The 13,442-nt window shown below is 42.3% G+C and overlaps 1 protein-coding gene across 2 annotated transcripts in view; it reads left to right on the top strand.

Annotated features, from left to right (window-relative positions):
• Positions 1–306: 306 nt before the first annotated feature.
• LGI2 (leucine rich repeat LGI family member 2) overlaps positions 307–13,442 on the top strand; it is a 31,125-nt gene continuing 17,989 nt past the window's right edge. Inside the window, exons 1-6 of one of the 2 annotated variants that reach the window (XM_074951593.1) lie at positions 307–369; positions 3,901–3,972; positions 7,160–7,231; positions 10,101–10,172; positions 10,812–10,883; positions 12,063–12,232. In XM_074951593.1, the coding sequence (XP_074807694.1) occupies positions 3,941–3,972; positions 7,160–7,231; positions 10,101–10,172; positions 10,812–10,883; positions 12,063–12,232 (418 nt within the window). In that variant the 5' untranslated portion in view covers positions 307–369; positions 3,901–3,940. Of the gene's footprint in view, positions 370–2,549; positions 2,914–3,900; positions 3,973–7,159; positions 7,232–10,100; positions 10,173–10,811; positions 10,884–12,062; positions 12,233–13,442 lie in introns of those variants that run through there. The other variant, XM_074951592.1, reaches the window with a different exon arrangement.

The following is a 13,442-nucleotide window of genomic DNA, read 5'->3' on the forward strand; positions in this document are numbered from 1 at the left end:
TGCCCTGCCTGCTAACAGCTAAAAATCCCTGAGAGTTGAACTCACTTGAGATGGGGCAGCCTGCAAAGAGATGAAAATTACTAAGAGACGGATGTGCAGAGGTCACAGCAGAGAAGCAGGTGGAAGCAGAAAGTGACTGACAGTCAGCTGGTGAATGAGTGGCTGGTGCAGCAGAGAGGTATGATGAGAGGCACGGCAAGAGCAGGCAGCTGGCAGGCGTGTCTGTTGAGCGGCTGACAGAGAGGGTCAGTGAGCGAGAGCCTGAGCAGCAGAGTGAATAAAATGCTTCTTTACTCCACCCAGGGTGGGAGGTGAACTCTCCAGATGCACCTCTGAACTTTGGGTCTGCACTGATCGAGGACAGCAGCTGTGAGTGGGGTGCGGAGAAGGGTCGGGCACATGAAAGGGACTTTTGGGTTGCTAGACTTAAGAACCTGAGGGGAAAAGGACACTGCCCAACCTACTTGGGGGCGGGTCTTTTACTCATGATTTATATTTATGAACAGTGTTTGCAGTGTTTTCCAAAATTAACGCTGTTACTTCCCTCCTTTTATTAAAAGTTTCTTTTCTACGCTCAAACTCTGTGCTTGCGAGTGGGGAAGTATTGTCTCTCAGAGGCACCCAGGGGTGGTGTGTAAATATCCCAGGTTACCAGGTGGGGGCTCGAGCCAGTTCTGTATTGTATCAATGGAAAGGAACGCCTAGATATTGAACCCGGCCCTGGTTCTTGCTGGCTCTACCTGGCAGAAGGGTTATAGCTTTAAGAGCCAGACTATCTTGTATTGGGACTAGCACAAGCCTTCCCTAAACAATAGTAGCGGCAGAACAATCCATAGCATCTCTCCTGAAGACAGGGCAAGAACAACCCACACAACAAAGTGGTTCTAATGAAAATAGGATTAAGAACATTTTAACTTGTGTATATGGCACCTAGAGAGACAAGGTGGGGGAGGTAATATCTTTTATTAACCAACATCTGTTGGTGAGAGAAACAAGCTTTCAAGCAACAGAGAGCTCTCTCTTCTTCAGGTCTGGGAAAGGAACTCCCAGCATCACAGCAAAATGCAAGATGGAACAGGTTGTCTCTCTCACCAACAGAATTTGGTCCAATAAAAGATATAACCAAACACACCTTGTCTCTCTAATATCCTGGGACCTACATGGCTACAACATTGGTGTACTCAGATATGGGAATAACTTAGAGGGTTATTTTTTTTACTTCATAATCATTGCAAGCTCCTATCTGGTGGGCACCTAGTTAGTAAGGGAATGGACACCTTACAAATCATAGCAAGCAACGTGGGCCAGCGGACAAGGCAATTATCTGGGAGTCAAGGATTTGGGTTCTGTTTGTGTCTCTGCCACTGACCTACTGAGTAACTTTAGGCAAGACATCCCCTTTCTGCCCTTCCCCCTCTGTAGAATGGGGTTATGGTATTTTCCTTCCTTCACAGAGTTCTTTTGAGGTCTACAGATGAAAAGGACTAAAGTAGTAGTGCTATAGCGAGGAAGGATGGCATTGTGGACTGCAAATTGGATCTGTATTGAGTTCCCAGCTTTGCCACAGGCCTTGTATAATCAAGTTTAAACTCCTTTTCCTCACTCTAAAGGCCCTGCGCAAACCTGCCCTACCCTGCAGCTCAGACCTTGTCTCCTATTGTATTATCCAATGGTTCGTTAATGCCTCCTCTGTTTTCTTTTCCCATTCCTATCTCTGTGCACTTTCCCACACTGCCCTTCCTAGTGCACTGATTTTACCTGTTACCATCTTGCTCCTAAACCTCCTATAAATTCACTTCTTCCCTGATGCCCACCAGATAGGAGCTTGCAATTAATTATGAAGTGGGGAAAAAATAACTCGCTAAATTATTCCCATCTCTGAGTATCCCGATGTGCCCTGTCTTCTGTGCGCCTGTCATGTAGACTGTAAGGGCTTTGGGGCAGGGTCTGCCTTCAGATCTGTGCATTGCGCAGCACTGAGAACTTTGTCAGCACTAAACATGTTACAAAGAAGAGGAAATGATGAAAGAATGTCACAGGTTTTCCAATCTCCTAAAATGCTGTTTCTACCACATGGTGATTTGGAGGGCGGGGGGTGGGGTGTCTTTAAATTATTTAAACTAACATTGTTCCCCCCCCCAGCCCGCCCCACTTCTGCACAAAGGCACTAACATGCTGTGTGTTAGGCCTGGAATCCCCCTTCTGTCCCAGGTCACTGGGAGCAGCAGCCCTGGGGTGCTCCGCACCCCTTCTTGCACAGGAAATGAACATTTGGCCCTAGTCATGTGTGTGGCAGATATACCCCCCCTCCCCCCCAGCAAGGTCACCCAGCTGCCTCCTCTCCTCACTAGTGTTCAAGGAGAAACCAAGGGGAGGGGGAGGGGAAAGTGAAACAGAGTCCTTTGAGCCCCGGCTATTTGGGGGATTATTTTTAAACTCTCCCTTGCAATGGAGCCTTTGATAAATTATTCATTGGACAGAAAAGGCTGCCGCTGAAGTGCTGATGTCAGGAGGAAGGAGTCTAGTGCAGCAGCCCTGGTGCTGCTGCTGCTGCTTCTGCTGCAGAGAGACACTCAGCCTGAGCGTAAGGGTGCAGCATGCTGCCTGGCTCCTACTCCTGCTCCAGCCTCTTGTGCAGTAGCAGCAGCGGCAGCAGGGCTCGGGCCAAGGGTGCAGGGCCAAAAGGGGACCGCGAGGAAGAGGAGGGGGGAACGGTATGGCTCTCCTCCGAAGCAGTGGCTGCAGCGGTGGTTCTCTCTGTCTCCTGGTTCTGGCGGTGGCATGCCTACTGCAGCGTGCCCAGGTGAAGAAGCCAGTCCGATGCCCTGCCACATGCAGCTGCACCAAAGAATCCATCATTTGTGTGGGGTCTCCTGGTGTGCCGCGCATCATCCTCAGCGACATCAGCTCCTTGTAAGTTAAACCTTCCTACACCAGAGTTCTCCTGGGCAGCGGCCGGGTGCCCCTCACCCCTATTCCTTCTTTGTGGTTTGGGCTTCTTTTCTGTAAGTTGGGGTTTTAGTTTCCCTGCTGGATGCTGGCTTCTTGCGGGATGCTAAGATCCCAGTAATGTGCAGTGTAATTAGCGTATGGCAGTGTCTGTGCTTTCCGTGCTGAAATATTGCACTGCCTTGCAGCTGCAAAGGAGTTTGATTTCTATATCTGAAACACCTTTTCAAATGAGAAATCTTGACTGCACCATTTCTACACCACATATGTAAGGGAAGGAAAATGCATGTATGTGTGTGTGTGTATATATATATATACTTACCATGTGTAAATCTTATGGACATGAGGAGATGGCAAGTGGCCATATTAAAGTGCTGTAGACTTAAAGAAAGATTTACTCCCTGGTAATTATCTTAGATGGCATTATTACCGTGGGGAAAAGACTACACAGACTTCAGGAACTTGAGAGTTAGTTAGATGCATTTTTAATGTGAGTAGAACTGGAAATGATGGTGTTTTTAACTTGCACCACTTTTAAACCTCATGTGCTTTTGCTGTTAATCCTGTTTAACACACATACTAATTTTCTTTTCTCTCTCCCTCTCTCTTTTATTCTTTCTTTCTTTCTTTATAAAAATCCAAAAATACAAGTGGGAAGACAAAACAATCCTCCCCACCCCGTGGAGAGAGGTTGCCAAGAGGCTAAAAGTGCATGGTATTAAAGATTAATGTGAGGATACGGTGAAAAGGGAACTTTCCTAGCTTAGTGGGGGGAAACAGGGACAGGAGCAGAATTAAACACCCTTTAAACCTGAATATTGACCCCATTTGCTGGGATATTATAAAAAGGGGCCAGGCCAACCAATGGGGCAGATATTGGGATGCTGCTAGCGAAGGTGATGATAATGAGCCTTATTTAGTTCTTGGATTTTCCTGTTTTTTTCCTCTCAGGAGCCTGGTAAATGGAACCTTTTCTGAAATCAAGGACAGAATGTTTGCCCATCTGCCCTGCCTGCAGCTGCTGTAAGTACTGCACTTCCCAACAAAACACAGCTCTAACTAAAACTTTTGCCAATATCCCCCTAGATATACCCCACCATGGTATCTTCAGAAAGAAGATAATGGATAAGTTAATCGCTGGGGTAACTCCATTGACTTCAGTGGTGTAACAAGACGCCAGGGATGAATTTGCTTCATTGACAATATGGTGTAAAACCATTTAGGAAATTATTGCTAATTTACTAAATGAAGACAATATGTTTCTCTGCTGTTTTAAATTCTTTTTTAAGGCCCATACTAAACACACTTAGGATTGAATTCGCCTCTTGGAGTCACACGATTGATCTAACTCCAACATCATGTTCATTCTATGCTAATGAATCTGACATTAACCGTGTGGGTGGGGGTGGTATTGATATCAGTGGTGATTTGCTCTTCTAGGGAGAGTGGACTGTCAGAGTCCAGATTATTCCAGTACATTTGAGAGGAGAATTTTGTGCTACCTGTAAGAGTTCAAAGTCTCTTAAGCAAATTGTGTTGGGTTGAATGTGGCTTAATGGAAAGTTTTGGGCTTTGAGGTCACAGGTTCCAGTCCCACCGAACCTGTCTAGGAAGTGGTGACTATTCTGTAGGAAGGACAGTGCAGTGGTTAGGGTGTTAAGTTGGGATATGGGAGCCCTGTGTTCAATTCTCTGCTCTGCTGCAGACTTCCTGGGTGACCTTGGACAAGCTGCTTAGTCTCTGCTGTGTTTTGTGCTGCCATGGCGAACTGATTTAGGAGCCTACATCTCATTTTCAAAAGGGATGTAGGTACTTAGAAGCCTAAATCCCCTTGACAGTGCCTCAGTGCCACGTCAGTAAACATGTGGATAATAGCATTTCCCTGTGTTAGAGGGTGTTGTGAAGATAAATACATTAAAAGATTGCAAGGCACTACAGAAATGGGAGACATGTAAGTACCATAGACAGATCATTTAAAACCGGGGTCTGCTGAGACAGAATAGCCCCCGGTGGCGTCTCGTAATGAGGGGCGAATGGGGCGAAGCCCCACCAGTTCAATCCTCTCGCCTTTATTTCTTTGAATAAACAAAAACAAACAAATACAATTGTGCCAAATTCCTTCGTTTCCTTCTTTCCAGCAGCACAGTGGAGAGAACACTGGGGAGTGAAGGGAAGACAGGACGAGGAGAGGCCTTCATCCCCTTCAGTGCAGCACCACGGAGCGCAGCTAGGAAATGGAGGGACTGGCAGAACCTCGCATCTTCAGTACAGCAACCCCCTGGCCTTTGTGTTTAGTGGGAAAATGCATTGGGTTAGAAAAATGTATTAACTAACCAGCTGCCACATTTGAAAACACTTGTGTGTGCGGTAAGGGAAAAAACATGTTTAACATGGTGCTAGTTAACGTGTTTGCTAATATGATGCTTTTTCTCACTATAGACAAGGCCATAGAGGGCACACAGGGGAAGGAAAGTCTGGCGGCCTCCAGCCCTTAAGACCTGAACTCTTCCCTTCATTGAAAGTGTAGAGCAGGGCGGAGATCAGAACATGCTCAGAGGGAACTTTCTTGGCCTCTTTGGGGCTACAGAAGATTTGCCCAAAAGAGCTGGAGTGCAAGTATAACCCACACACCACCTGGATGTGGTGTTCAGTCCCATCTAGTGGCACTGAGACCACTTAGAGAGAGAAATTAATGAATCTGCTCTACAGCCTTAGCTAATGGCCATGTAGCTTTTAGCTCATGCATTAGAGGTTCATGCACTGATGTCCCAGGTTCGATCCTGCCCACTGACAACTGGGGTTGTCGCTGTTACACAAGCTCAGCCCCAGTGCCGAGCTCCATCCCATACCCTTCAGAAGCAGTGTGGGGAGTCCAAAGAGGGGAAGGTCAATGCAAAGGGAGTGAAGACCTGGCCTGCCAGTGATTTGAAGGAGATGGCAGGTAGAGGCCTGTATCTTGAGGGGAGGGCAATGTGGAAGGGGCTGCCTGTTTATTTTTTTCAGAAGTTGGGGTAGAGTGGTGAGATTACCAGCAGAGGATACTGCGAAGTGGGGGTATCAGATTGTTCAGTGGGGGAGGAGGAAGAGCCCCAGCATGGTTAGTTTGTTCATGTTATTGGGGAGGGTGTCTAAGTGCCATACCAACCACTTATCTTGTCGCCCCCGCAACAATTTTTGCTGACTAATGTATTTTATAGTTTTGCCTTCAAACGCAGGAATTTGAATGATTCAAGATATGAAGGAAGTAGCTTAAGGTGTGAACTGAAATAACCATTGCTCTTTGCAATCTTTGGTACTGGTTCTTATTTGTTAGTAACCCTGGTAAAATAGCAATACCAGGATTTATTTTAATTGCCATCTCAATCTTTCTCAGATTCTTTGGGTTAATTTAAAGAGTATTTGTCTAGAATTAGCATACTGACCTAGGATCATAGAGCAAGTTTGCATTTAATATTCATTATCTTTCCAAATTAATTTTAGTAAAATACCTAAAACTATGCAAAAAAAGGATTACTAAGTGGTTATAATAAGTGATAAATGCAGACATGCTCACTTGTAGCTGCTGGGAGTTCCAGCAGCCCTCGTGAGATTTTAGAAGTAGTCTTTCATTTGAGTGGGGTTTCCTTTTCATAGACTAACAGGATGAAGAAAGAGCATATTTTTGATCAGATACTTGCATATACAAGCATTACAGGGCAGATTCTCTACCCCACGTTGAGCAGAGCTGTGGCTGGCTGTAGTTCCCTGATCCTCAGCCTCACAGCCATGGCACAAGTTAGAGTTGCTCCTGTCCAGCACTGTCTAACTTACATTACTGACCTAAGTCTGTGGGTGGGGCAGAGCTGCCTCTGCTGGCAGAGGATATTGGGGGAATTCTCTGCAGACTATCTATGGCCACTTTGCACCACTGATGTGGCACAAGATGGCCTTAGTGCACCAGAAAATCTAGCTCTCTGTGCCTTTCCACCAAGGTGGGTGATAATGTCATGGAGTATACTTTCTATAGCATGGAAGATATTAATAGCAGGTCAGATTATGCCATTGATTTTTTTAAAGCAGCACTCCAAAATATTTTCCACATGCTGTATTGATGGGATAATATGGGCCTGAGTCAGTAAGATTAGGCTGATGATAGTCAATAAACGTAACTGGCATAATCCTCTGTGTCAGGTTTTCATCGGCTTTCCTAATGGCTGCTCTCCATTTTCAGCTTGCTGAACTCTAACTCGTTTACTATCATACGAGATGATGCCTTTGCTGGTCTCTTCCATCTAGAGTACCTGTAAGTTCTATATTTTACATATTTGCCAGTCTTTTATAAACCAAGATGTTTTGATGAGTTGCCAAAACTCCTGCCTTGGAGAAACCATTTTCCCTGTGGTTACTGGGGCCAAGGAAAATGGAGGGATTTATGTTCCATTTTCTGTCCAAATGTCTCATGCAGCTGCCTACCATTTTTCAGATGTTGCAGAGTATTTTTAAAATATGCCATATATGCTGGGGTGACTCTGTGTAGACACAATTCGCTGAAATGGGGTTAGTGATCTAGAACTGGTGCTAGATTTGCAGGCCAATTCCATCTGTTATATGTAATAGAGGAGTTTGAAATGTCAGTCAGTAGATAATGGCTTGCTGACAAGTCCCAGCAGGTGAGGTGCAGAGTATCAGAGTCACTCTCTTTTGTAGCCATGATCCCCTTTTTCTTCATTCTCCCCTCCCACTCTCTCTCTGCAATATCTTTGCCATCCCAGTATTTCATTTATACTTCATCCTCTTTCTTCTTAGCTCAGTTTACTCCTTCCCTTTATTTCTGCTTCATTTCCTCTTCTTACCACCCTTTCTTTCTCTTTTTTTAAAAAGTATACTAACCGTATTATCTGGTTATCCTCACTTCACATTCAAAGGGCTTTCCAAAGACTCAGCTGCTTTCGTATCTCAAATCAGGAGGTAGGTTTTTAGAGTCTGAACACATTCTGGGTACAAGATACATCCCTCCAATAACTTTTCAGTGTTGAAAGAAGCTTCCCCTTCTATAGATTCTCACCATTATATTGCTGCCTGGAGGAGTGTCATGAACGCTAACCTCTGCTAATGCCTTTATACATCTATAGGCAGTTATTGCTAAACATGCTGCATTCAGAACTAATATTATGGTATCGAGGAGCAGCCAGCAATAGAAGTAACAGACCCGGAAATAGTGGAATATGGCAAACGGCATATGCTGTAATCCATGATTCTACAGCATCTGGATTTTTCAGTGACAGCAGTAATCAGTTTTACAGGTGGAGGCATCAAAATGTAAAAAGCTTGTGGAAGGCAAAAAAAACCCAAACAAACTTTCAAATCTGGGTCTGTTGTGGGCTGGCTTCAGCTTCCAAGTGGTGCTCATGAGGAGCCCAAGATAGAGCATGTTACAATAGCCTGTGTTTGTGGTGACGGATGCAGTGGGCAGGCCCACATTTGAAAGAAAATTATGGAGTGTCTTAGTCATTTGATCAAATGTAGCATTCTATCAAGAAACAGAGACAAATCTAACAAGACCCCAAGACTGCAACCCCCTTTAACCAATGCCAGACAGATGATCTCAGCTGAGGCTATGATCAACATCTCTGCCAATTCTTCAAAATGTTTCCTCCTCCCAAGAGACCTTACCTCCACCTTTTGTAAATTGAAGCTAAGCAGTGATATTTCCTCCACATGAATGCTAAGCAGCATTAATACTCCAGTATTCAATTTCTTCCAGGCATTGGTCACCCAGAATAGGGGGAAAAGAAACCTCTCTGGCAAATGAGAAAGTTTCTTTGTGTACAAAATAAGGGATCAAGGAGGAGGGCAGGCCAGGGAGTATGCATAACAGGTAATGTTGCCAAAAATAACTACATCATGTCTACACCATTAAGAACAACATATATATAAATACTGCCAAGACTAATGGGCTATGTTAATAGTGTCTGAATATATATGCCTAGGAGCTCTGAAAAAGGACTGGGCTAATATACTGTCAGTCAGAGAGTGACACTAATAGGTGCATTCTCACTGAAGAGTCCCTTCAGAAGATTCAGTGATGCAGGAATCTATATTTACTGGGCCATGCAGTCACTGAGTCCCAGTCCAGACTTCCCCATCTTGAAACATTGAGTTTGATGGAGATATGTTTATTTACACCAACTGAGGAGGCAACCAATCTTGGTAAGGCAGAAAAAACCTTCTGTCTCCTGAGAGGATGAGAAAATAGCTCCAGCTTCCTTGGGTATGGTGTATGGGGACAATCTGGCCTTCTGGAGTGCAGATAGAATTCATGACTCAAAGCAACCTTCTGACGGAGTAGACTGACTCCTTTCTCATGTCCTTATCTGTGCTCTTGATGTGAAGAGGGGTCCCTGTCACTTCATGAAGATGAACAGTTACTACAGAGCTGGGTACCAATATATGAACCTAGACAGATAGTGAAGAGCCAAGGACAGTGTAACTGTTCACAGCAGCTGACTTTGCTCTCTAACCCCCAACACAACATTTTCTCCAACACCTTAGTTCCTAGAAATGTAGGGAGTCATTCTGCAATTTCCTTGGCCAGTCCTGGTGGTGACCCCACAAAGTGTAGCCCCCAAGGAGACCATACAGATTTCAGTCCAGATGCTGAACTGTAGGTAGGTTCATTTTATTGTCCTCACTTTTGTCCCACCACTTTCCTCTCTGCTGCTATTGGCTCTCTTTGTTTTGTTCTTAACTTACTTTGTCCAGAGGAGCTTACAGTTTGTCTTCACACCACCACACATATCAAATAGCATTGCTAAGCGCTGTGGAACCCTGGCCAACTCCCCCTCTCAGGTCTGTCAGTAGAACTCCTCAGGGGATGATTAACTAGTTGTGAAATGGGGAATAGGGTTATCCACACTGTCCATGCTTTTCCTTCTTCTCTTTTCAGCTCTTTCCCTTACATTCTCTCTCTCTCTTGTTCAGACTGTCACCTTTTCCTTCTCTTGTGCTTTGGCCATAAGAGAAAGGAAAAGGGAATGTAAGTACCTCTACTGATATTTCTTCAGCATCATATACGAAGGAGCCTATGTAGATACTAAGTTAGGAGGCGATAGGTTAAAACATACATACTAATACTGTATTTAAAATATATATTTATTATTTTTTCTGTATAGATTTATTGAAGGAAACAAAATAGAAACCATTTCAAGAAATGCATTCCGTGGCCTTCGCGATCTGACTCACCTGTAAGTCCTTTAACACTTATTAGAAGTTGTTTATACATTGCCAGATGTTCCAAAACTCATGCCTTAAGCACTTCTGTAATTGTTTTTACTGTTAATGGTGGAGGCTCTTTCTCCTTTAAAGAAAACTAGTTTTTGTGCTGTGTAGGACATTTCCATCTTAATCCCTGCACCTCGGCTAATTCAGACTGTTACAATGTGGCTTCCAGTAAGTTTAAAAATATTCACTGTTCTGACGATACTCCAGGGTTTTCACCTGAGTTACACACACTCAAAACCTGAACATGCAACCTTTACTTTGCAAGCAGTTCTTATGACTAATACCTTAGATACAGCATATTAAAGTATAGTTAAAATTCCATTTACTTTTCAGCATTTTACTGCTTGTATTTTTGTGTATTTCATTCCTCTTGGGCAATAAAAACCAATTGACCAATTTCACTTTTGTTTCTAGTCATCTTCACTTTCTGTTCTCACACATTAGCAAAGATTCACAAGGTGGAAGCACAGTGTTTAATTCATTCATGATCCCATTAGTCATGGTCAGTACTAGGACTTAGACAACATCAAATCATTAGCATTATTTAAGTGACGTTAGACTTGGTAGGAGTCAAGATAATAAGATCTAACTTTCTTTTCTAGTTCTTTGGCTAATAACCACATTAAAGCTCTGCCAAGGGATGTCTTCAGTGATTTAGATTCTCTGATTGAATTGTAAGTAATGAAAATCTTTTTATTGGTTGCCTATCATTGTGACACTATTAATCTGTGCTTTAAGTTCCGTTTTTTTGGTGTTGTAGCTGAAATCCATGCTAAAAATAAATGCTTATTGTGTTGTATTAGCATTCTCATTTTAATATTGTTTGCTCAGTAGGATTAAATTAGACTTCACTACTTGTTTATCACAATCGTGCACATGACCAGCATTATTACTTATTTTCTGATCTTTCATGAAAAGTCTTGAGTTGAAGGGACATCAACTTTAAAATCACAGTTTGTGTGAAAATTTTTTTAATCTACTGTTGCTACAAGTAACCCCTAAAATTACTGTTACTGAAAGAGATTAGATTTTTAAAAAAAGATTCCCCCCCCCATTTTTTCATTTTGTATTTGACAGCACTTTGCTCAGGCTGTGTCAATATTTTTCTAGTGGTTAGTCACTTTCCCCTATTATTTGCCAGAGTCTGTCACACAGCAACAAGGGAGAGCAAAACTTTTTTTTTTTTTTTTAAAGTTGGAAAATGTGATTGTAAAGCCACAAACTTTGTCAAGAGGCTCAGAGACAGGAATTGTACCTGGAACTACAGATACCTTATTTTTTGGAATTGACTCAACTTCACATTGATGGTGACCCTTTTAAGAATTTAAACACACTGTGAACATTTCAGATGTTTGTGGAATTAGTCTCTGTATGCTCTGTTTCAATGTAACATAGAAACTTCACTGATAAGGCTGTTACTGTCAGCCGCCTATGAACTGGAGTGGTAGAGTGAAGCAAAGGAATCTATGAATTTCAGTGGAACTCTGAGACAATGGAAAAGCAGCGGAGTGGGAGGGAGCCGTCTTGTGAGGATTTTTAGTGAATTATAGTTCCAATCCTGCTAATGCTTATGAACGTGAAACACCTGAATAGACCTGTTCCATGCATAAAGATACACATGTGCGTGTTTCCAGAATTGGGGCCTGTATTTGTTATAAACAACGTTTCAGTGAAATGTAAAGAACAATACAGTTAGGATAAGAGAGAGAAAATATTTTCCATCCTCTGTTCAGAATCAATTTAAAACAATTCAGCTACTTTTGAATTAAGTATGTCAACGTGCTAACAATTCTGCAGTTTTCGTATCACTACCAAACATTTGAAATATGTTTATTTCTGTGTGTTTTTTTTAGAGATTTAAGGGGAAATAAATTTGAGTGTGACTGCAAAGCCAAGTGGTTGTTTGTGTGGTTAAAGATGACAAATTCCACTGTTTCTGATGTCCTGTGTATTGGTCCAGCAGAATACCAGGATAAGAAGTTAAATGATGTCACAAGTTTTGATTATGAATGCACCACTACAGGTATTCAGAATATGTATTTCTAAGCACACTACAAATGATTAAAGATTAGAAATTTAGATTAATCCCATATTACTGTATCAGCATGATTTGGGAGGAGGGAGAAAAGGGTTCTATATAAAGCACTTTAGAATAACAGAACAAGTCTAACTATTGAGAAGATTAAATTTAAAAGCCAAAGGAAGTAGATGAGATTTTATTTGGATTAAGTGATAAAAGGGACAAGAGCTATGATTTTCAAATTCCATAAGGTTTCATCATGACTCTGTGACTCAATTTTCAGTCACAGATCTTTTGCTGTTGTCTGGAATAAGGCTGTATATCTATGTCAGAAGAATTTCCTGAAATCAATCTCCATTTCACAGAATGCTACATAATACCACTGTGTCTGTTGTCTTCGTTCAGTAGGCCACAGCTTAGTAGCACTGTAATAAGTATGTGTCAGCAGTGTTTCCAGCAATTAATTATGCAGACCCATAATAAAGGAGAGAAATACTGGATAATACTAGTGCTGCATGGCTTAGGAACCTGGTATTTGTTTTATATTAGATAGTAAAAAGCATTCTCTAAGATGTGGAGACAAACTTGCATGAAGTTCTGATTGTCAGAAGATGATTACAGACCAAACATAACAATCAGTTATCTGTGTTTGAATACAATCGTACTATATTAAGAACATTAGCCACTAATGTTAAGTTGTTCTTATATATGATGAGAGCAAATTGCACCTGAAAGAAGTTGGTCCAATAAAAGATATTACCTCACCTGCCTTATATCTGTCACCTGAAGGTATGGCAGTCATATTAATGGTAGTTGAGTACTCGTCTCTGCGAAAGCAAGCTGTCAAGAATGAGATAGAGCTCTTAAAAGCTTGTGTAAGAGACAACATAAAAGTTAATTGCCAGTATTGTAAAGATAAACTTCCAAGCCAAGGTATGAAATATAACCCAAGCACCATATATAAAAAGTAAAAAGAATAAACTCTAAGTTAAAGCCCCAACGTATGTCAGGAGAAGCATCAGAGGTGAAGGATGATAATTCCTTGTGTAGACAAATTGATGTCAAAAACAGAAGACAGAAATTCCTGCGAACCGTACCAGAAATTTCCATTATTGTGTCCGCTGATCCACAATGATGCAAAAACACAAAGTTTAATTTACTTCAGTCTGCATTCATTAAAGGTGACTGTTGCACAAGCACTGGCTTAGTGCTG

Source organism: Natator depressus, chromosome 4 (genome assembly GCF_965152275.1).
Source record: "Natator depressus isolate rNatDep1 chromosome 4, rNatDep2.hap1, whole genome shotgun sequence".
In the NCBI taxonomy this organism is placed as follows: Eukaryota; Metazoa; Chordata; order Testudines; family Cheloniidae; genus Natator; species Natator depressus.